Source organism: Drosophila hydei, unplaced genomic scaffold (genome assembly GCF_003285905.1).
Source record: "Drosophila hydei strain 15085-1641.00,03,60 unplaced genomic scaffold, DhydRS2 tig00008144-arrow-arrow-pilon, whole genome shotgun sequence".
Lineage (NCBI taxonomy): Eukaryota > Metazoa > Arthropoda > Insecta > Diptera > Drosophilidae > Drosophila > Drosophila hydei.
Window position 1 is genome coordinate 1577378 of NW_022045849.1, and position 25290 is coordinate 1602667.

The following is a 25290-nucleotide window of genomic DNA, read 5'->3' on the forward strand; positions in this document are numbered from 1 at the left end:
AACGGCAGCCAATACGACGTCATCCCATTCGGAGCATTTCTGGTTCCTGGCACATTGGAGACGAAGCTCAAGCTGAGGCTTTTGCAAACCACCTTCAAGACCAATTCACGCCGGTGATTACCGCAGAGGCCTCAGAAATCGAAGCAACAGAAGACATCGTTCTCTCGCCCCTCCCAGCTGAAGACCAGATAACTGGATGTACAAAAGAAGAGGTTCTTGAACACATCAGAAGAGTGAAGGCAAAAAAATCCCCTGGATATGATCTAATAAACGGCAGAGTCCTTAGAGCACTGCCTGACTCCACCATAGACTACATAACTATGGTGTACAACGCCATGCTCCGCATCCGGCACTTTCCAGCCTGCTGGAAGCGCGCCGTGATTGTGATGATTCCTAAGCCTGGCAAACCCGTGGGAGAAATTGAGTCGTACAGACCAATTAGCCTGTTGCCAGTACTCTCCAAAATATTCGAAAGAATATTTCTGGAACGAGTACTGACACATCTGGGACGCCAGGAGGCCATTCCAAACCATCAGTTTGGCTTCAGGAGACAGCATGGAACACCGGAACAGGTTCACAGAGTTGTGCACCATATCCTTGGAGCCTTTGAAGAAAAGATGTACTGCTCTGCCGTCTTTTTAGACATCAAACAGGCGTTTGATCGAGTTTGGCACCTGGGACTGCTGCAGAAAGTGAGGACCACCCTTCCAGCCCCATTTTTCGCGTTGCTATCCTCATACCTTATTGGAAGAACCTTCCAAGTGTCAAGGGGGCAAACAGTATCCTTGACTAGACCAATTATGGCTGGAGTACCACAGGGTAGTGTTCTAGGCCCAACACTTTATACTTTATTCACAGGAGATATGCCAACTCCCGAGCCAAATATAGGAAGTACAGATGCAGTACTCATAGCGACCTATGCAGATGACACCGCCATCTTATCACGTCACGTATCTGCGCAAGAAGCTTCAGACTCACTACAAAAATATCTGGACTCTTTCGGACGCTGGGCAAAACGGTGGTGTATCACCATTAATGCACAAAAGTCTGTACATACTACCTTCGCCACTAGAAGAGGAGATTGCCCAAGCGTTGCATTGGGGCCCACTATTCCCAAAGCCTCAAAAGTAAAGTACCTTGGTATCACTCTTGACAGAAGGCTGACTTTTAAAGCGCACATAAGTCAAGTAACCTCAAAATGCAAAAGCAAGCTAAAAACCCTCGACTGGATGCTGAGAGCTTCAAGCAAGTTGTCTTACAGCAGCAAGGCCGCCATCTACAAGGCAATAGTTGTCCCAACCTTCGTATATGGTATCTCTCTATGGGGCTCCTCGGCGAAGACTACAAGGAACAAAATTCAGACCCTGCAGAATAAAGCACTACGCAGATGGACTGGAGCCAGCTGGTTTGTAAGAAACTCAGTCTTACATAGGGATTTAGCAATTCCCACAGTTGCTGAACTCATTGGGCGACACAGTTCAAGATACGCGGACAGACTTGCAGCGCATCCTAACCATCTCGCAAGCAACCTGGCTATAAACAACAATAGGCGAAGACTGAAGAGATTGCATCCTCTAGACAATATTAGAACTAATTAAGATAGTAGCTACAAGTGCAGAATAATTGGCATATCTGCCCTCCCATTAGTTAAGGTTTAGAGCTAAATGCGCTATAGAGTCTAAGACAATAAGCTGCAACAAAATAAAGAAATAAAAACGAAAAAAAAAAAAAAAAAAAAAAAAAAAAAAAAAAAAAAAAAACAGTTAAGGAAAACTGGATGATTTTCAGCTTATGCAACAATCTGCAGGCAAACCATAAAAAAAAGAACAAGAAAAAAACGACGACCCTGGAAGGCAGCAGGAGCCAGCGCAAGGCGGCAAAGCAGCAAGTGGACCGACCGCATTGGCTGCAAAAGCCAATGGAAACACTGAGAGCATGGAAATTGGAAATGGCAGCAGAGCTGGAATACGAACTGCAGCCAGCAGCAGCAGCACCAGCTAGCAGAAGGATGTGAACTTAGAATAGACAAGAGCAAAAGAGCGAGAGATAGAGAGAGACGTGCGTGCGAGTGTGTAGTTGTGTAGTTGAGTGCAGAGAGGCGCGTGATTTTCGAAATTGAGTGCAATTGCTAGCAGTTCGAAAAAGAGCGCCATCAACTGCTCAGAGCACAATATGTAAGGGCTATGAGAAACGTAATGTAAAAGGAAACAAAGTTAGTGTTTTTTTTTGTATTTAATGCTTTTTAGTCCAAGATGCTTTTGACTGCCCATACCCGTAGAAAAGCGCAAAATTATGAAATAACGAACAGCGGGTGGTCGCTATGTACATATGTAACATACAGATACGTATATATAATATATATACATATATATATAATATATATACATATATATATATATACATATACATACATATATATATATATATAGGGGCAGACAAGCATCCCATTATGGGTTTTTTTGGGGTGGCCAGGAAATTGCTACTATTCCAAACTAAAATCGCCGCAATTGAATACAAACGATTTCATTGCCATACACAGTTGGACAAACTGACGTACAGTGGGACAGGTACATATATAATGTGCACGAAAATATGTATGCACATATATGTATGGATGTGTAATTTTTGTATATAGCAAAATCATGTGTGTGCCAAATCAAATTGCAATTGTGAATACATCAGTTGGAAAAAGCCACACACACTCACACTCACACACATACACATCTACAACAAATCCACTCACACAGATGATTGTTTATTGCAATTATAATGCTCATGTAATTCTGCAAAGCACTTCAACAGCAAATACAAACACACGTATGTACATATATATATTTATATATATAAAAGTATGCGTGTGTCTATCGCATACGTATCCATTACGGCTGGCTTGAAGTTTTGGAAAATCGATTTTGTACAAGGACGTTGTCGTTGGCTTTTCTCTTTTCTTCTTTCTTTCTTTTTCTTTTCGTTTTTTTATGTAGTATGTTTCTAGGGTCTTCCGCTGCAGTCGTAAGAACAACAGCAACGACAACAACAATAGTAAAAAAGGTAAAGAGTTCTTGTTAAATGTTGGATGTCTACCTTTTACACGGCGAGGGCTATTACACAATATTTTTCCGTTGCGGGGGTATTTCACAGAAAACTACCCCGTTTCAAACTAATTTTGCACTTCAAATGCTGCTTCTTAGACGAAACAACAATAACAAATCACACACGGTTTTTTTAACACTCGTTAAGCTGTGAACAGCTTAAGAGTTTGGGTTTTTCTTGTATTTCTATATATGTATTCGTATCCTGTTTGCTTCTTCTTGGGCTTTATCGATGCACAGTTATTGTGTAAGCAGCAGCACACCAGCGCTACGAAGGCGGCGGGCAGAGCGGAGAGCTGTAGAGCTGTGTACTAGTACTGGCGCACACTGGCTGTACCACCCGACACACAGAGAGACGAGAGCTCAGTGTAGCTACTACAGTTAGACCGACCTTCCTAGTTCGGTAACAACGCTCGACTGAAAATTGTCATGCATGCCGCGAGTGAATAAGCTTTCGTTTAGCGAAAATTCTGTTCTAACGCGGCGTCGAATTCGAATATCTCGCTCGGAGCTTTCGTCTGCCAGATGTTTCGCTCCTCTGCCGTGTACACTCGGCTGCATATGTACATATGTGTATGTGTGTGTATAGCGCTGTGCAGTCAGAGAAGCTTTCGGAACTCTCCCACAACGCAATGCGAATGTATGGCAGTGTGACAAGTGAGGCAGGCAATGTGCACAGTGGTGCGAGCACTTCGAAACTGGAGCAGCACTTAGATAACAGTAAAGACCGACAGAGAGAAAGAGAGAGAGAGAGTTGGAGAGAGGTAACTGGTGCGCAGGAATGTGTGTCAGTCAGGCCATTTTCGAAACAGTTCGAATTTGCATGAATTGTATAAGCAGGATAAAATATATATGAAAAAGCATACGAAGCCTATGCTTCAAAAAAGGACACACAACTATATTTTGAAATTTCGGCATTTACTGCTCACATTTATCATGTCCTCCACTTTTAATCGTTTATCGAGCGTTGCCAGCGATGACGTCACTGATGTTAATTATACAGCTACATACAGTATGTCAAGCAGTGCCAACATAGCCTCCACTCACAAAAAGGGACACAAAGGCAAATCCAAGCGTAATATAAATGTCAGCAGTTACTGCTTCTTCTTTTTTCGATTGGTAGTGGGGTTGTTTCGAACGAGGACATCTTATGCTTGGCAACTTTTGCTATTTTGGGTGCTTCAGCGCGATTACGAATGCGAGTAAGTCTAATTACACTAAATGTCAGCAGCAGCGCACAGAACGACATACACATTGGTTTAAGTAATACAAAACCCTAACAGAAAATCAATAGAGATATCGCAGCGGAAAGAAAAACAGGGTTTCAAGCTACAGTAAAAGCTGCTTAGCTCAAATTAAACCAAGCAAAGGCTCTTGATGATGAATTACAGATTTGCGGTTTGTGGAAAGTGGATAGCATCTAGATAAGTACCAAAATGGCCTAGAAATGTTATATAAAGCTTTACCATACAGTGCTCGCTCGCTAATTGAAAACTTTTAGTCTACACAGCAGTTTCTAGGCAACTGCTACATTTATAACACAGTTATATATTTTTAAAGACTTCTATTATTTCATACCCTAGGTATGTTATTTTACTATATATTTATGCTTTACTGTAACTAACCTTATTTTTTTATATTTTTTCTATACCCTTACTGAATTTCAGAGTACTTTCAACACGCTTTACAGTCGCAGTTACAGAGCATACTTTTTTTATTCATCCAGCATGTCGATGCCTTACTGTAACTGACTGAGAACTTCTTCATTTATTTTTATATATTTTTGTTGATTATACCAACTTTCAAGCACTTTTAGCCCATTTTACAGCTCTATATATTCGGTAACTTTTCTTATTATCTAATATTTGCGCTGTTCTACTTATCCATGCTTCACTGTTAGTCACTTAAAAGGCCAGGCAAATAAACAAACAATAGACGCACGGACTTTAAGTGGCCGTCGCTGCCGGCGCTTCAGGCGAAATGGACTATGATAGAGAGAGGCCGAGAGGTAGAGATGGAGAGAGCGAGAGAGAAAGAGTCTCTAGAGAGCCTTTCTTGCTTTGTCCTCTATAGTAGAATACAACTTATGTAAGGACACGACACACACAAAGAGCTGTGTGCGCGTTGGTAAAAACTTTGGCACGATATATGCAGCTGTGACCCCAAAACGAGCGCCCCCATTGCACCCCGACCGCCCGCCACTACAAAGTAACTCGTGAAAATAGTTGCTTATGTAAATAGTCGATAGTTGGCAATGATGTTCGAGCTTCAGCTGACAAATGGTCAAATGACAAGGCGACCCAAGTACTACATCAAGGTATTACTACATTCAGCACTTTGACGTCGACAATTCTATATAGATTAAAATTGTCTAGAGATATGTGTCTATATATATATATATATATATTGCATATCTCGAATCATTCATCATATTCGCTTTTCTGTTATTGTTGTTGCAATTAAATTACACACACAACTGTTGTCAGGCGCGCCTGCTTGGATATACACATATATATGTACAGTTATAAACCGATGTGTGCATACAAACTGACTCAGCTTAAGGGCTAGCACTTGTAGACACGCCTGCTGCACGTGTTTGTGGCACACGAGTCTCACGAGACGGCACTTCAAACATGTAGAAAATGATCTAGTTTAGACTGAACTACTTCACACAACACACCCTGAGGCCTATGGGGGTTTGAGCCACCTCAAAAAACGAGGTTTACTATACAGTAGTTCTATTACAAAGATAAATTAGCAGAAGCAGCTGTCAAATATTTATGTATCCTGCTTAAATATACCCTGTAATGCAGAGTAAGAAATTTGAAAAAATTTTAAAAATTCCATTGACATTTATATATTCTATACTATATTCTATATTATATCTATATTAATATATTCTATAGAAACGTGATTATTACAATTATTTTATTTTATTTTTTATTTTTTTTTTTAGCTTTTTATTCCATATTCAATTATTTTTATATTGTATTATATTCTTATATTATATTACTTTATTTCATTTTATTCTTTGTTTTATTTCATTCTAAAATACTATTTCTTTTTTTATACTCCTTTATAATCATTTCATTCTATTATTTTACATTCTATCCCAGTGAGATCCATTTCATACCATTCCATTCTATTTTATTTAATTTTGTTCTCTGCTCCTCCGTTCTATTCCATTTCCATCCATTCCTTCACTTATAAAATGCCTTTTATCCATTTGCTCGCTACAGGGTAGCCCCTCAGACAGCTCTTGCCAAATAAATATTTGGAAAATCAATAAGCCAAAGAAAGCTAAATATTGTTAAGCATTGAATACTCAAATATATATATTTACATATTATATATATATATATATATATATATATATATATATATATATATATATTCTCAGTCTGGTATTTTGCATTAAATGTTCAATTATGACTTTTAAGCTAAGCAAATAGTTTGGTACACAATGGAAACATTGTTGCAAAGACCTTTGATGATATAACCAATTCATATGCTTTGAATTCCATTTAGTGTAGTTCGATTTTTGTTTTTTTTTTCCTATGCTGACGACTGCTGCTGCATTTGCACATTACGTATACGCCGCGTTTGTCGTGTGAAAAACGTGCAATTCACATTGACGGAACGTAGCTAAAACTAAGCGAGCTACGTTAATTACTATAACAATTGGAACAGTTCCATTGAGGGGCAGCTGCCACCATTACAGATGCTCAGTGTGAATTGCTTTGTTACAAAGTCTATTCAAGATGTGTAAAATAATAAAGTTACATTTTAGTTTCACTATAAATAAACTTTTACTTTTCACTATTTGGAAATATTGAGAGAGAGAGAGGGAGATTTTAAGGAAATGCTAAAAATAAGAAGTCTTTAAAATTCCTTCTCAAATCCAATGAAATTACAAAACGTTTACGAATGCAGCACAAAGAGAAACTTGGCAACTTAGAAAGGAAGAAAGAGAGAGGAAGGAAGCACATGAAAGTGTGTGCTGCTCTGATAGATACACTGTGAAACTATAACAGTTAGCCATGATTGTAGAGAAAAAGAATATGAAAAAGACGGGAGCTTAAAAAGAGAGAATGAGAGAGAGCGAGAAAGAGACAGCAAAGGTCCATAAAACATTGCAGATTTTCTCTAAAGGAGCTAAATTGCAGAGGAATTAAAAATATCAAAGAAACAGGAAGACTGAGAAAGAGAAAGAGAAAGAGAGAGAGAGAGAGAGAGCTTCAACAGCTTATAAAGATCTGATGACATTTAGAAATGTTGCAGGATAGTAAAGACAAAGAGGAATAACCGATAGCAAAGGATAATTTTGGAAATCTTTCTTGAGTCTAACTTGATAAGAAAAACCTAATAATTGAGAAACGTTTACGAATAAAAGAAAAAAGAAATGACATAACACCAGACGTAACACTCGAGAGTCTACTAAAAAACGTTAAATGTTGCCAAACAAAGAGAAACTTAAGCAGAGCAAAAGTTTATATCTAATAGTAGAAAAATGTGCATAATAATATATATTTTAATATAGCAAAGACAATATTTATAACTATATCTATCGTATACTTGGATTCCTGTAGCAATTGCATAAGCGCCTGGCGGTATATTTTTTTTAATTGTGTTCATGACCATGGCAAATGACAGCGACATAAATCACAGACAACAGTGCAGCATAATCAACATAGAAATGTTTGGATATATAACTGAACAACTAGATGTACACATATATGTGTGTGTGTGTGTAGATGTATGTCTGTCTATGTATATGATGCGAATGAACTATGGCGCTCGGACTCGCTATTCTGTACTTGAGCGCTGATTAAAATGTGTTTTTGCCAGCGCACAGCTGGATAGATGGTCTATGATGCCACTGGATGTGGCATCCACTCACACATACACACACATATGTATATTATGGATCGTCTAGTCGTTGCTCGTAGGCGTTATGACAATAGATTTACGAGTGTAGCTCGCTCGCTTAATTTGCGCTATTCAGAGTGGAGACCTCCAGTTAGAGAAAGAAAACCTTAAGACAGTCGCTTGAATGAAATGCCCCCGGAAAAAACCAATTGGCCAGAGATGTCGGCTTAATATATATACATATATATATCCAGTCAGAGGCAATGGAAAACGTGTGCCACAGACTGACTGACTGGCAGACAGATGGACATGCCGACAGACAGCCTGTTCGCCTGGATAGTTTTCTGCTTTTTGTTGTCTTCTTGGTGGGCGGCAGGTTTTCGTATATCGCTGTCTTTTGAGTGGCGCAATAAATTTTAATCAAAATTAAAGTATGTGAGCATATACTTGTACACACACACAGTCAACTAAACAAAGTGCCAAGTGGTTCTACACACACACACACACATACATACCCTATATAGAAATATGCACTCAGCGCGTGTGTGCGCTCTTCTTCTACATCATGTCCATTGTGATTGGATGGGAAAATTTTCAGAGCTGACTTAGAAACAAATTTCTCGGTCTTTCTGCTCGTTATGAATGAAAGAGTTTTCCATATTATCTGAATTAAACGGCAAGAATACTTAAGCGAAGGAACTTTAAATTGGATATTATAATATCAAGTCCAATTTTATTCTACTCTCATCTTCTCTCTGAAGAAATGGTACGAAGGAACTGACTTTGGACAGAAGACCTTCTATACAGAAATATTTTCTGTCTCCCTCGCTATACAGACTGAAGACTTTAGATTTTGTTCGTCTTTCTTTCTCCCACTTATTTTTCTATTTACTTATCTTTCATTCAATTTACTTTTCTTTCATCTTCTGTTTTCTCTTCTTCTATCTCTCTGTTAATTAGAAGAAGAAAGGATAATTCTTTCCCTCTCAAATTCTTTTATTTTCGTCTCACTGTCTCTTTTCTTCTTCTATCTCCCTCTCTGTCTTTGGTTACTTTATTTTCTTCCTCTTTATTTCTCTCTCTACCTCTCTCTCTTCTTTTCAACTTTTCTATTTCTTTTTCTCACTTGGGTTTTTCTATTTTACTATAGGTTCTCTCTCTCTCTCTCTACTTCATCCCAGTCTTTTTCTTTTCTCTCTTTTTCTTTTTCTCTTCTCTAAGTTCTTTCTCCTCTTCCTCTCTCCACAGTTTGTCATCTCTTATACTTTTATGAATTGAAATATTACCTGAATATATTTCATATACTTCATATAGGACTTTCCTCGCTTAACAATTAGATTTCACTTGTTGCTAGTTGGTCGAAAATCTCGTTTAGAAAGTACTTAAAATAGCTGCTGATAAGTCCATTGTTTATCATGAAACACATTTAATTAAGTTTACAGGTAGCTCGGCTAAGCATGATAGCCAGTTATTTCCAGAGTATTTGAGTGACCTGTGCGCAGAGATAACAACGCAGATAGACGACTCTAACAGACAATATACTAAAGTAGAATACAAATTATAGCTCCGCTATAATGTGATATAGCTTTCCCTGCGTCTGGACTGAACTGGAAATTTCCATTTGATTAAAATAGCGACACGTATCATTAAAGATAGACTGTCTTAAAGGTATACTGCGTCTAAATTAGATCAATTAGTCGCTTCGACTGATGGTCATGTGTGGGTTAACCTATTTAAGCATACTAAGCAAATGACAGTCAAAGCCAAAGTCGACAAATGCTGACACATTCTAATTGAGAGACACACACAGAGAGACATCGCTAGGATTATAAATGGTGGGAAAATGGAATTAAAAACGCATTAAGAGACCGCACAAATTGAAAGACAACCTTGCCCATATCCCGTTGAGTCTTGCCCGGCCTGGAAACCGAATCACGTTTCCAGAGTTCAAAACTGACAGATTTATGTAGATAGAGCTTATCTATTTATGACGCAACTAGTTTGAACCAAGTGCGCAAACCAGTTACTCTCAAGTGACGCTGCTACGCTTTTGACTATTGTTGACCAGGTCTTATCACTGACTCTGATTCGATTGTTTAATAACAAAAATAATTTAACAGCAATCAAAACAGTTACTTACGCTTCATGTTATCATTGAGAGATTGTCGAATCTGATAAATATTATTTATAAATAACAATCGCGATCAGTCGTTCGACCTGTAAAGACGTGAATTCGAACAGCCTTCGCTTAAGCTCTACTGCTGCAGAGTTCTAAAAATAGAACTTTGCGGTGCATTCTTCAACGCAACAGCAACAAAAACCGCACACGCAGCGTTTTCTTATCGCTTGCTTCCGCGTAACTCAATTGCTTTAATTGCAATTTACGAAATTTCGTCGCTTGGCGCGAGTGCGCCTGCACTCAAAAGCACAATCCGCGATGACATCTAATGTCAATAACCTCGCTACAGCTGTAAAGGTAAATGCAGAAATGCAAGCCCAGCTTAACGTTGTGATGGCAAATAGGCAAGCCTCCATCATGCCAATAAACTCAAAAATAGATATCGCCTCCGTGCAAGGCATCACTAACAACAAAAACACGAAACGTAAACAGCCAAATTCACCAAAAACCATCAAGAAAAGGCTCATCTTCGACGAACCAAGCACCAGCAATGCAGCATTAATATCAGAAAATCGATTTTCACTGCTCGTAGAAGAAGATGAAGACTACAGCGAATCACCTGTAGCTCCAGAAGCCCCAGTATTGACCGACCAGCAAACTACACCGAAACCTCGTCCGCCCCCCATATGGTGTCCAAACATCAAGTCTGTGGCCCTACTTCAACAGATAATAGATAAAGTAATTGATGCTAAATCATACGTAATTAAGCCAAAGAAGAATAACATAGGTGTATTAACCCAATGCAGTGAGGACTATCGCAGAGTTATAGACCACTTTACTAAGCTGGAATTGGAGTTCCACTGCTACCAGCTTAAGGAGGACAAACCATATAGAGTCGTGTTCAAAGGGCTTCACTCCAGCACTGATACAACACTAATTAAAAAGGAATTGGAAACCAAAGGCCACACAATTACAAATGTGCACAACCCACTGAGCCGTATGGACAAAACACCGCTAAATATATTTTTTGTTGACGTGGCTCAGGCCCCCAACAACAAAGAAATTTTGGACATTCGAGTTGTCTGCAGGCAACGCTGCACAGTGGAACTGCCAAGAAGATACAACGACCTGACACAATGCCATCGCTGTCAAGAATTTGGACACACACAACGCTACTGCCACAAAGCTCCCAGATGTGTGCGTTGCGCCGGGAAACACGCATCCAAAGACTGCACCCGCGAAAAGGACCAGGCACCAACTTGTGTGCACTGTGAGTTACAGCACCCAGCCAACTATAAGGGCTGCCAAGTATACAAGCGGTTGCGCAAATTGCAATCCCCAGCACAAAAAAGGAGTCCCACACAAACACCGTCTACGGGTCCGAGTACTGCTTCCGAAATTACAAGGCCCCGGAGCATTACCCAAGCCACGAGCTTTGCAACGCCTATTAGTGGTGTTTCTTACGCACAGGCCGCTAGAGGTGGACCGTCAAATAAGAATACCACAAGTGACACTTTGTTCACTGAAATGCTTCAGCAACAACAACGTCAGTTTGACGCAATTAATGCCGAGCTCAAAGCGATGCGAGAAGTACAATCCCAACAAGCAACCATGCTAAACAGTTTAATGGCCATCATAACCAAGCTTGCCTACAAATAATGGCTTTACGTGTGGGTATCTGGAACGCCAATGGCCTGAGAAACAAGACTCAGGAACTGGCTGCGTTTCTCTCACAAGAAAACATAGATATAATGTTAATAACAGAAACTCATGAGTGCCCCACTACACAAATTTTCGGATACGAACACTATCAGGCTCATGGTGAAGGAGCAAACTGCTTTGGTGGATCCTCAATCCTCATACGAGCAACAATACCGCATACACCTTTACTGCCAATTTGCAACGCAACAATGCAGGTCTCAGCCATCACCCTGCCTACGTCTATTGGAGCGATCGAAGTTGCGTCAATTTATCTTCCGCCAAACACTGGTCTGTGTGATCATCACATGGAACAGGTTCTAGGCCAAAGGTTGAATAAGACCCTCATCGGCGGCGACTGGAATGGATGGCACCCATTTTGGGGAAGCAATAGTGCGAATCGTCGCGGAGAAGTCATATTTGAGGCGATTCAAAACTTACAATTCAGCATATTGGCGACTGGAGCCCCCACCCGTTACCCAATTAATGGACACAGGCCCTCGGCAATCGACTTCGCTGTCTACAAAGGCATCTGTGACCGGCAATTGACCATTGAAGAATCCTTGGACCTATCCTCTGACCACCTGCCACTAATAGTCACAATCCACGCGCAGCCACAGCCCTTGCCCATTAGGAAACAACTACTGCCAGCAGGATCAGATTTAGGAGTCTTTAGGCGCGAGCTCCATTACTCTTTGCACATAGAAATGGAACTTAACACTCCTGAAGACGTGGACTACGCAGCAAACAAACTGCAGGAAGAAATAGTCAAAGCTGCGCACCAAGCCGCCCCACCATCTTGCCAAACAAGACAACAGTCTCCGTACAACATCCCCCTCACCTTGGAGGCCCAACACCTACTAATACACAAAAGATGGGCCAGGAGACGCTGGTTAAGATTACGCACGCCTGATGCCAAATCCATGTACAACGAAGCCACGAGGCATCTTAAAGCTGCTCTCGCCCTGCTTCAAAAGAGGTGTATCAGCGATGCGCTGGTACGAGCTGAATCGCCCACTGACGCAGAGTTTCAATTATGGAAATTTACAAGAAAGCTCAAACGGCAGCCAATACGACGTCATCCCATTCGGAGCATTTCTGGTTCCTGGCACATTGGAGACGAAGCTCAAGCTGAGGCTTTTGCAAACCACCTTCAAGACCAATTCACGCCGGTGATTACCGCAGAGGCCTCAGAAATCGAAGCAACAGAAGACATCGTTCTCTCGCCCCTCCCAGCTGAAGACCAGATAACTGGATGTACAAAAGAAGAGGTTCTTGAACACATCAGAAGAGTGAAGGCAAAAAAATCCCCTGGATATGATCTAATAAACGGCAGAGTCCTTAGAGCACTGCCTGACTCCACCATAGACTACATAACTATGGTGTACAACGCCATGCTCCGCATCCGGCACTTTCCAGCCTGCTGGAAGCGCGCCGTGATTGTGATGATTCCTAAGCCTGGCAAACCCGTGGGAGAAATTGAGTCGTACAGACCAATTAGCCTGTTGCCAGTACTCTCCAAAATATTCGAAAGAATATTTCTGGAACGAGTACTGACACATCTGGGACGCCAGGAGGCCATTCCAAACCATCAGTTTGGCTTCAGGAGACAGCATGGAACACCGGAACAGGTTCACAGAGTTGTGCACCATATCCTTGGAGCCTTTGAAGAAAAGATGTACTGCTCTGCCGTCTTTTTAGACATCAAACAGGCGTTTGATCGAGTTTGGCACCTGGGACTGCTGCAGAAAGTGAGGACCACCCTTCCAGCCCCATTTTTCGCGTTGCTATCCTCATACCTTATTGGAAGAACCTTCCAAGTGTCAAGGGGGCAAACAGTATCCTTGACTAGACCAATTATGGCTGGAGTACCACAGGGTAGTGTTCTAGGCCCAACACTTTATACTTTATTCACAGGAGATATGCCAACTCCCGAGCCAAATATAGGAAGTACAGATGCAGTACTCATAGCGACCTATGCAGATGACACCGCCATCTTATCACGTCACGTATCTGCGCAAGAAGCTTCAGACTCACTACAAAAATATCTGGACTCTTTCGGACGCTGGGCAAAACGGTGGTGTATCACCATTAATGCACAAAAGTCTGTACATACTACCTTCGCCACTAGAAGAGGAGATTGCCCAAGCGTTGCATTGGGGCCCACTATTCCCAAAGCCTCAAAAGTAAAGTACCTTGGTATCACTCTTGACAGAAGGCTGACTTTTAAAGCGCACATAAGTCAAGTAACCTCAAAATGCAAAAGCAAGCTAAAAACCCTCGACTGGATGCTGAGAGCTTCAAGCAAGTTGTCTTACAGCAGCAAGGCCGCCATCTACAAGGCAATAGTTGTCCCAACCTTCGTATATGGTATCTCTCTATGGGGCTCCTCGGCGAAGACTACAAGGAACAAAATTCAGACCCTGCAGAATAAAGCACTACGCAGATGGACTGGAGCCAGCTGGTTTGTAAGAAACTCAGTCTTACATAGGGATTTAGCAATTCCCACAGTTGCTGAACTCATTGGGCGACACAGTTCAAGATACGCGGACAGACTTGCAGCGCATCCTAACCATCTCGCAAGCAACCTGGCTATAAACAACAATAGGCGAAGACTGAAGAGATTGCATCCTCTAGACAATATTAGAACTAATTAAGATAGTAGCTACAAGTGCAGAATAATTGGCATATCTGCCCTCCCATTAGTTAAGGTTTAGAGCTAAATGCGCTATAGAGTCTAAGACAATAAGCTGCAACAAAATAAAGAAATAAAAACGAAAAAAAAAAAAAAAAAAAAAAAAAAAAAAAAAATTATTTATAAATAACTGTACTGTAACTGTATATGCAAGCATAAATTGACATTTATATAGAGTAAGAATAATACCAGGGAAACTGACAAAATAAATCATATTTGAAAGATTCTTTCCGAAAGTGAATTTATTATTCTAGCAGTCTTACTCCGCCTCTTTTCTCCTGTTCTCTCTCTTTCTCTTTCTCTGTTTTCTTTCATCTGGAACAGTCATTGCTATCTCTCTCTCTTCTGTCACAGTCATTGTTCTCTCTCTCTCTTCTGTCGCCGTCATTGCTCTCTCTCTCTCTTCTGACACAGTCATTGCTGTCTCTCTCTCTCTTCTGTCAGTCATTGCTGTCTCTCTCTCTTTCCTCTGTCACAGTCATTGCTGTCTCCCTCTCTCTCTCTCTCTTCTGTCAGTCATTGCTGTCTCTCTCTCTTTCTTCTGTCACAGTCATTGCTGTCTCCCTCTCTCTCTCTCTCTTCTGTCACAGTCATTGCTGTCTCCCTCTCTCTCTCTCTCTTCTGTCACAGTCATTGCTGTCTCTCTCTCTCTTCTGTCACAATCATTGCTGTCTCTCTCTTCTGTCCAAATTATTGCAGTCTTCTCTCTGTTACTCTTTTCTGCCTCTGTCTGTGGTATTACTCTCCATCACCTTTCCACTCTCTTTGGCTGTTCTCTTCACTTTACACTTCTCCCCTCCCTCTTCCTCTTTTGTCCTTATCTCTCTCTCTGCAATTTCTCTGTTCTCCCCTTTTTTCTGTTCCTTCTCCCGCTCTGCTATTTGTGTCGCTTCTCTATATATCTTTTCTCTCCATTTGATAGTTTCTTCTCGTGTCGCTTCTTACTCCTTTGTCTCTCTATGGCGTTTGTCTTCGCTTTCTCTTTGTCAACCCTGACTCTCTATCTCTCTCTTTATAACTATTCTTAGCGTTATCTGTCTCTATTTTCCCATTTCTCTTCTCTCTCTTTCTCTCTCTCTTTCAGCCAATTCCCTCTGATCTCTCTCTTACTCTTCTCACTCTTACTCTTCTCTCTCTTACTCTTCTCTCTCTTACTCTTCTCTCTCTAGTTGCTCTCCATCTGTTCTTTGATTCTTATTGCTTTTCTGTATTCTTTCTCTCTCACTCTCACTCTGTCCCTCTCTTTTTGCATTCCTATCCGTTCTAGGTGTTTCTCCTTTATTATATCAATCCTTACCTTTCACAATGTTTAGCTTAATTGCATAAAACAATTGATTGTTATCATTATTTTTCAGAATTATTCCGTGCGGTTCTTCTTCTTTAATGTTTTGTGATTTGTTTGGGAGGAAATGTGAGAGGAAGAGATCGACGTCAGCAGCTACTCGCATTGAATTGTATTTAAATTATAACAAATTGCGGCCAGGCATATCTTTTGTATTTGAATGTATCTGTATCTCAAGCTCTATATGCATATGTATCTACAACTGTAAACATTTCCATCTGTGTGTTTAGCAAGTGTCACAATTTGCTGTGTGTGCGGCATTAAATTAAATAAAAGTTTAATATGACAATTTATGTAGCAGTTGCAAAGATGCCAAGTGCGACAAGCTGTGGCACAGATGGCGACTTATGCACAATTGAGATACATTCATGCCCAACGACTTTTCGACTTGTCTTGCATCAACTGCTATGTCAATTGTCCGCCTTATCAATGTGAACTATATGCATAAATATATAGAATATATTTATATATCTACATAACACTAAAGTGGGCATTATAAAGTTTTTACATTCAGCACTTCTTAGGCAAGGCCAAGAGGCAACTGTGTGCCGCTGCGTGTGTGTTTATGCCATCAATATTTATTTGAAAAAGTATTTGCTATTGCTTTTTATACCCTATACACATTAAAGCTAAAGATATATAAGTTTTTTTTTTTGGCAATTGTGAGAACTTTTGTGTGGCATGCCCCAAAATAAGAATCTTTGTGAAGATCTAGGGTCTTATTGGCAAGCTAAGTATCTGCTAGTCGAGCATGCTCAACTGGTAGAGTTTTTATAATATTTTGATTACTGTATTTTTGATCGTATATAAAATTAGCTTAGAATTGACTTGATTTAAGAATCTGAGCAACTAAAAGCAAGCTTCAATATTTATAAGCCGGGTATCTGCAAGTCGTGCAACTGTGTTATGTATTTTTAGATAATTATAAATGAGCTCACTTCAGTTAATTTTAAAATATAGTATATATATGCAAGCAGGGTATGTGTCAGTCGAGTAGACTCTTAAAGAAACTGAATTTCTGTTTTTTATGCCTTGTTTGAATTGAAATTGAAAGAGTCTAGCCAGTTAAAGATGTATTCAATATTTGCTAGCAGACTAGCTGTCAATAGATTAGTCCCAAATAGTGGATTCTTTTTGGTTACTTTGTATACTTTTTCTATTTAATTAGATTTTCTGAAACGAATTGCTTAAACAGCTAGAGATAGCACATTTGTATGTAGGGTATTTGCCAGTCGGGCATGCTCAACTAGTTATGTTATAAGCCTCTTGCTTGATTGTGCTCCATGCACTTAACCCAACTAGTTAGCTATAGCTAGAGCATTTGCCAGCAGGGTATCTGCCAGTCGAGCAGTCTCAACTAAAAGTCTTCTCTGTTATTTTGTATGCCTGCTTGTATTTTCGAACTTTCCACACGCATGGAAATCAAATTTATTTCAACTCTTAGCAACAGACACGCACTTCGCCCCCATTTGATTTGGCCAAAACATCTGCAGTTTATCATAAATATTTAAATAGTACGGCTATGGCCAAGTAGTTTCTTTGTTTCTAGCTTGCTTTCGCGCTCTTGTCATTTGCGATTTCCGACGCTGTAAATCTCAACCTGAGTGATTGACTCCCCCGCAAGAGACGCGCTGCGATTGAAAGCAATGTTCACAAATTGCGGTAATTGCTCTCGTCTGATGCCATCAACAATGCGTGTCTATCAACTGTGTGTGGGTGTGTGAGTGTGTGAGTGTGTGTGTGTAAGTTCGAGTTCAGTTGTGAACCACAGCGAACAGCAGCTAGCTTGTTTGAACCGGTCGCAAACCAAAAACTTAACAAAAGCTCCACAAAGTATGCAAGAAGACATCCTGTTTACCAGTTGAGCATTGAAGATATATACAAAAAAAAATAAATATATATATATATATATATTTTTATTTATTTGAATATAGTATTGACTCTCTCTTTTTTACTTACTATATCAGCCAATCGTATGTCAATTCTCAGACATGATGAATACAGCTGATTATAGCTCTAATTAGATGTTTGTTTATCTATCAAGTATTATATATACATATTTATCTCTAATATATATATAGTATAGATCACGGCATAGTTATGCTCATGTCTACTCGTAAAACTTTTTGATTTTGCTAAGTAATTTATTAACTTCTCGACTTTTTTACTTTTTTTTATAACCTTTTCATTTCAACTTTTGAAGACTTGATGATAATACAGTGAAGTCTCACTGGGTGAACAAACATATATATAGTAAAACACTCTGATCAGTGCAGATATTTCAGCGTCATGTTGTGATAAGATAAATAAAGCATATTAGCACATTACTTCAATTGCAGTACACGCTACAAAAGATTGTCTCTTGAAAATTTACAAAAAAATAAGATTTGAGTCTTTAGATAGATAGAGATATATAGATATAAACATATATATACATGCACTTTTAGTTGCTTCTGTTCCTGTTTAGAGTATTGATTCAACCTAATATAACCTTCAGCTCAAGCTTTGTGTATCTCTTAGCTATCTTTCTATATCTATCAGTATGTATCTAATGTCACATAATTGCTCAGAAACTTGACCCAGTCACACACACACACAGACAGCTAATATTTGAGCTCTTTTCATTATTCTTAATCGTCTTCTTGCTGATAACCGTTGGGCAAACCTGACACAGCGTTTCAAGAATTTGCCAAAGACCGTCCGTCCGTCTGTCCGTCTGGTGGCAGGGTCGTCGCGTTGACCTTTGCTTGCGCTGTCGCCGTCTCGAGTTGCGTGTCATTGATTCGAACTGGATGAGGCACTGGACAGCTAGTGCAAGCCAAAGGTAAATCGGACAAAAAGAGCTTATCTACAGGTGTCGAAATCATGTTGATAAGACGAGAACGTGATGCCAGCTGAGATAATTATTTATATACGTATATACTTCACTAAAGTAACAAGTAAGTTATGCAATCCCACTGGAAGCCATGTGGCACCTATATCACAGGTAGCACATAAATTAACAGTGGCAGATGCAAGCCCTTGTGCTCAGGTACTCGAGCACCTGAGGTGCAATAAATTTGCAAGGCAACAAACAGTCAACAGCTAATGAACAATTTACAGCTAGATGTAAAGCAAGACCCAGGAGAGTTTGCCAGACTACAGAATACCCTGTAAATGCAATGTTAAGTTACAGCATCGTGTAAATGAGACAATTTTGAACTTAGTTCTCAATGTAATAAAGGAAGATCTTACGAAATACCAATCTATCTGATCTATATACACTATAAGATAATTAGCATACTAAATTTGACCCTTATGTCATATCGATATTTATCGATCTTTAATCAAATTTTAGCAGTTTTCTTATTTTATAGCAAATATTAGCTGAGTGCTTCTAGGTCATCGATTGGCCTTCTAAGCGTACTATATTCGAGAGATTGACGAGCAAAACAATATTTATCGATGTTTAGGAAACTGTAGATATTTATCGATAGCATATATTATAAAGAAAAATAATAGTAATAATATTAATAATAATAGTAACATAATTTATAATAATAATTTGATATAGTTAACAATAAAAGTCAAAAATAATAATCTACTTATATATTTACTTATATCATAAAGCGTTTATAAATTTATAATACTTAATTAGACCTTAACACCTATATCATTCACATTTTCACCACTCTGCCATGTCTACAGGGTATTACGAGAGTCTCTAAACAGCAGCTCAGCTGATCATCTGTGATCTGCTTCATAAATCGTTGTGGCATTTGCCATTTTTATGTATTTATATAGACAATTGATTAGATTTTTATTGGCATTTATAATTGAATTAAAGTGCCGTTATTAATTTGTTGGCACACTTTGATTGTGGCACCGGCTAAAACAAGACACAGCACTGGCAGAACCGAGGCGAAAAATTAGTTTTCCAGTATTTTCCAGTTGCATTTATGTTTCTATTATCGCTGTACCCAAGAGTGAACGACAACAACAACAACAACAAGAGCGACTAATCAGTATTTTGATAGAGACTAGACCAGCCCCCACATACAATTAGTAGCTAGTTCAAATATACTCGTATACTCTAGTAAGACTCATAATTTGATAGGTCAACAAAATTTGATTGAAATTTACAAAGCATAAGAATTAGACCTGAATTTCGATTGGTTTTTCGGTTTCTAGAGATCGTGTAATAGGAAGAAATGTTATTAAATATTAAAACGCATTTTAATTAGTGGAATATTTTCAATTTATCAGCAAGAGATTTGATGACCTTCAAGTCAAATCTTTCCCATCTCTCTCCTTTCTCTCTCTTTCTTCAAGCTTCATTCTAAACAATCATTTATAGGTTGGGTAGCGAAAAATCTTCGAATAGTTTTGTACTCTAAAAAGACAAAGTTTAATTCCAATTCGTGACTCATAGAGCAAAGCTCATTAAGTAATTGATCTATTTATATGGAGTCTATACCATACATACGTAATTATCATACCACACACAATTTCGCGCTATATACACTCTGTTACTTATGAGTCACATAGAGTATATATATCTTCTGCGAGACCATTTAGCTGATTTCTATGTAGTTCTATTTATCCGTACTTTTCGTATAACCGTATATCAGAGCCTATTGAAGCTAAGTGCTTGAAATTTGACACCTGGGTACACCTCCTACAGCACGCCCAGCGCAAGGATATCTTGCAACAAGCATATTCAGGGTATTCCCTAGTCGGGAGCACTCACTTATCTAGTACTATGTAAGCCTGTCCAGTTCTTATTATATTTACACAAAGTTCCATACAGAGCTCAGGGAACAACTATATATATAAAACATCAGGCAAATTATTAGATTGTAGTTTTAGTCTTGATTTTTTGTGGCTTTGCTTCTTTCTGTCTCTCAGTCCTCTAAATTGATTCAAATTGAAAGCGCATGACTCAGCATACGAAACAGGCGGGGGGCGGGGGCGTGGCTGAATTATGCTCCGACATGCGGCAGCTAAATAATGTTTCTACTTGCGAATGCGGTTGCTGTGCGTAAAAAAACATAAATTACAGTAGACACTCGCAAATTGGAACAAATTGTTGAAAAACATTTAATTAAGGGTTTATTTAGGGTGTTTGAAAGCAATAACTATAGATATATATAAATATATATATTTATGCATAAATGAATAATTGACTGAATCAAAATTAAGTATGGAAAACGTCATAGAAGTTGATGGAAATATACCTTGTCTGGGAAAAGTTGTATGAAATCCCGTCAATAAATGTATATTCAGAACAAATATAATACAAGCCTTAAATATAAATATAAATTCATAGAAAAGCTGGTTCCTACATAATAAATAACAAGTAAAGGACATAGCTTAAGGCCATTAAATCAAGGTTTGTTCCGTAATTAAGTCACAGGACAGTCAGAAGGCAACTTTTTGATATAATTATCAAAGAGAAGAGAAGAGAAGAAGGAAAATGAAGACAAGTACGAACAAAACACATTTGCTTATAATTAGCAGGGCATGACGCGCCCCAATGACACCGATTCCGGAAAAAATGATAAAAGCTGAAAAAAGTACTCAACGAGAAAAGAAGAGCGAGAGATGAAGAAGAGAGCACGAGGGTTGTTTCGATTGGGTGTATCTTTGGTTCGCACTGGGTCTGAGATTCCAATGCTAAAACATGGTTCCACTAAATCTGAGGCGTATTGGGCATGGAGGCGTGGCAGTACGTCGATTGCATGCCAACAGTGTACAGAGAGAACAGCCCTCAGCTCACTGGAAATATACCGGTTATGTAAGCCATAAAATGCGAAGGAAAAAAGCGTTTCCAATCTAGAAAGCAGAAAGCTTTCAATTCCAGGCAACATTATGCACGAAATGCCAGAGAGGCGGAGCAAGCGCACTAGAGCGGGCCGACTGGAAAGCGCAGCTGAGCTTTGCGCATGAACCGAGTAAAGAACCAGCAACAGTAGCAACAACAAAAAGTGTGCGTAAGCGAAAGTGGCGACCAGGTGAATGCGAAGAGTGCGCTACTTATTAAGCAATCCCACTAAGCCGATCAAACACGAGCCCTAAATCCGAACACCAGCGAGCACCACACCTGAGCTGCCGCGGAGAGAGCAGAAAAGAGAGTGCACGGCAAAGAGAGCGAGCAAACGAGCGAGCGAGAACCTGTGCCTTAGAACGAAACAAATGAAAAGAACATTAAGAAAACCAGCTAGCTGCAAAGCCACACTGGGCTAACTTCATACTATTGATCATGCACACAGATACGAATCCCAACAACAACTGCAGCAGCAGCAGCACAAGGTAAGCTGTGTCAGCTAAGCCATCCAATAGGATTAGAGACTAAATGATTAGAAGAAAAACTCTGCAACGTCTCCACCCAGTTTACAGTTAACTGAGGCAGACTCACAAAAAAAGCAACAACCATAAACAAATTAATAAGCTTGGCGTCGCCTAAGGGCGTCGGCTTGCAGCGTACACTAACAACAAAACCAATAACAGACTGACACACTCACACTTACGCACGCACACATCCAAAAGTTTCGATTTTTCCATTAAAAAAAAACGCCCGCTCAGCACTGTTGTTGTTGTTGTCGTACCGTCAAACACACACCTCGAAATTTTCGATCAGTTTTAGCCACATTTCAACTGGAGTTTTGCAGACATTTGTGCACACACTACTGGTAATATATGTTAACAATTGTTTGCACTCTTTTTTAGCCTTAATTAACTTAGTTTTATTACAAATATTTAGTTTATTTATTGCGCTCAGCTCACCTCGTAATCCGACCTTAACGCCATGTTTTATCGATATAAAGTTTCTTATCGATTGCTGAATGTTCTCTGCCGCTGCAGCGCAGTGTTGTTAAGCAGCTAAAGTGCGCTCTTTACATATGGCAAATTTGCGTTAACAGAAATTTTTAACAAAGTATTTAGTTGGCCGTATTTGTTGGAAAAACCCTTTTATTAAAAAGTAATAAAGTGTTTGTCATGCATTTCGCAAATTGAAATTTTAAAATTGTGAAGCAATTTTTTAGGCTGCAATCTTAAAAGACGAAAGCGCTGTCAGTATGTTAAATCAATATACTGTTTTTTAACAGTGCCATTAGAGTTATTAGCGCTGTAAATGCAAATTGCTAAAGTCTTAACAGAAAACCGTTAAATAATTCAAACAAGTTTGAAATGAAACCGCGCCTCGTTTATTTGCTTTTTAATAATTATGACACAACTCCAGCGAATACTCATAGCCCAAAAACGTGGCCGCATTGAAGGGTATCGCACGCGCCAACAGCATCCAACTGCCACGAAAAATACTCCGCCAGCCATACGCTCTATAATTGACCAGAACACAGTGCATTATGCCACGAAACTTGTGATTCTCATCCGCCTGCATTATCGTTTTGACCACATCGAAGGGTATCACACACACCCACGACAACACGCCAGCCCAGGCGCCAGCAAACGTTGTGATCAGTAAATTAATGTTGATTGCATTCGACGGCGTTCGATGCTTGCGCACAAAATCCGAACTTTCCATATAATGAGACGCCTGGCGATAGACTAGCATATAGATGCCATAAGGCAGCACATCACTAGGAAAATAGAAGTATATGGATATGTGTATTATAGCGTTAGCTCAGCTCGGGTTAGATCTACTCACCGGCACATCATGGGCAGCAGTCCGCGATATAAACCCGAGATGCCGTCGTTCTTCAGTATGCGCTTGAAGGTGCCAAAGGCTGTTCTACGCTGGCCATAGATATAGTCGTTGTAGTCTGTAAGGGGGAGATAAGGGAGTACAGTGAATCCGCCATAGAGTGAGCGCACACAGCGCCAACTTATGTTAACTCGTTGTTAAGGTGGCTGTCACCTTAACATGAGCTTTCAAGGCAGTACAATAAAGTCTAATAAGAATTTGCAAAGCAAACGCAGTCTCCGGACAGAGGTAACACTGTAGTCATTCTACTTACAGCAATGCGTCTGCAGTCGCACCTTGATCAACTCCATGGGGCACGCGATGAAGGACTGAACGAACCCGGCCACCGAGCCAGCCAGAAACATGTTGTGATACTCGAGCTGCTCCCGCTGGTAGTCGCTGTGGCAGACGCGCCGCAGCTGCCGCAAATGGTTGCCGTAGATGCCGAACAGAATCGAGTTAATGGCGCCCGTCGACATCAGCGGGAAGAGCATGCCCCTGTAGTAACCGTTGATCTTTAAAGCGTTGTCAACTGGTTCCGCCTGGTCGGCCAATCGCTTACCCCATTGTTCCGCGTGTAGATCTGATGGAGGGCCGTCATGACGGACGTGTTCGACGCCTGTTGCCATGTCTTGATCGTGTCCAACGGATGCGCCACCAGCACGCCGCAAGCCCCTGTTTCGTTGGTTTTTGTTTGTGCCATAATTCAAAAATAGTTTAACAATAATTTTAATTAAAGAAAATAGAAAACATTGTTAATTAAAAGGCGAATTGCCAACAAATTCAATGCTTTCTCTCTCTAATGTTGTCTCTGTCTTTCTATCACACTTTCACTCACTCTCTCCCTCTCTCCCACTCCCTTCCTCTATCTCTCTTGCTCTTTCCCCCTTCCTGTCTTGCCTTACGGTAAAAATACGCCACGGATCAGGGGCGCCTCACACATGAACTTGACCGTGACGTCGCTGTTGTTAGCTACAGTGAGCGCCCACTACAACGAACAGCTTATACAAGCAAGTCTTGGCTAGGGGTAAAAAACCTGACAAAAGGCAACTTCAATTAGCTTCAATTCTATTTACATGACCGAACTACTCATTAGCGATATTTCGACCAATTGTTAACTTGGTTCTTACTGTAGCTATCGAAGCCGTCAACAAGTGTTTTCGCATTGCGTCATTTGCGCCACATTTGTGGCAAAAATCTGTGAAACTCACCACCAACACAGCCTGCGACAAAATCACAATAGTTTTCCCACTTCATGGCCTTTTGGTTCACGTTCCTAAATGCAGTTGCGCCTTGGAATTATCAATTTTTTTTATTGATTTTTAGTTTTTGTTGCCTTTTTGGTCGACTGCATTGGGCAGCGGGAGCTTTGCGACTGCAGTCCAATTGGAGCGCTGTTGTGCAGCATTGCTGAAAGCTCAGAGGTTTTGAGAGCTTTGCTGCTGTCAGAAGCTCAATGGTATAGTATAAGTTGTAGGTTAAGTGCAGCATGTTGAGTGATCTCACGCTAATTGAACTGCTTGCTTGTGCTTTAAAAGTCAAAAGTCCAGTAAGCTAAAGTTAACAGCGCCTGCTGGATCGCAACGCTGCTCTGTTGTTGCTGTGTATTCAACTTAACTTCGTCGTTTTCTGCAATTTTACAGCCACCTTCCGTTTGTTACATTTATCCATAGCTGTGATGAAACTAAGTTGCTGTGCAGCGATAACAGTTAGCATTCATAACCACTGCTTTCCATCCAGCAACTCCAATCGAGTGCATACTACTTGTATACAGCACACTTCACATAATTC

The 25290-nt window shown here is 40.0% G+C and overlaps 2 protein-coding genes across 6 annotated transcripts in view; both read right to left on the minus strand.

Moving 5' to 3' along the window:
• The window catches only part of LOC111603492 (sodium/potassium-transporting ATPase subunit alpha), a 44309-nt gene extending 21688 nt beyond the window's left edge, over nt 1-22621 (minus strand). For 3 of the 4 annotated variants that reach the window (XM_023321097.2, XM_023321099.2, XM_023321096.2), the window contains exon 1: nt 3085-3520. The gene's annotated coding sequence lies outside the window, so the exon portion shown is untranslated. Of the gene's footprint in view, nt 1-3084; nt 3521-22580 lie in introns of those variants that run through there. The other variant, XM_023321098.2, reaches the window with a different exon arrangement.
• A 376-nt stretch (nt 22622-22997) lies between these two features.
• On the minus strand, nt 22998-24884 carry LOC111603488 (solute carrier family 25 member 45). Of its 2 annotated transcripts, XM_023321086.2 has the most exons (5): nt 24711-24884; nt 24062-24174; nt 23774-24014; nt 23464-23578; nt 22998-23395 (listed from the first exon to the last, which is right to left on the minus strand). In XM_023321086.2, the coding sequence occupies exons 1-5, from the start codon at nt 24754-24756 to the stop codon at nt 23014-23016; spliced, it is 897 nt and encodes a 298-aa protein (XP_023176854.1). In that variant the 5' UTR covers nt 24757-24884; the 3' UTR covers nt 22998-23013. The 2 variants fall into 2 exon arrangements, with proteins under 2 accessions (XP_023176854.1, XP_023176855.1); XM_023321087.2 differs by lacking the exon at nt 24711-24884 and having other exon boundaries at nt 23774-23997; nt 24062-24140.
• Nucleotides 24885-25290: the final 406 nt, after the last annotated feature.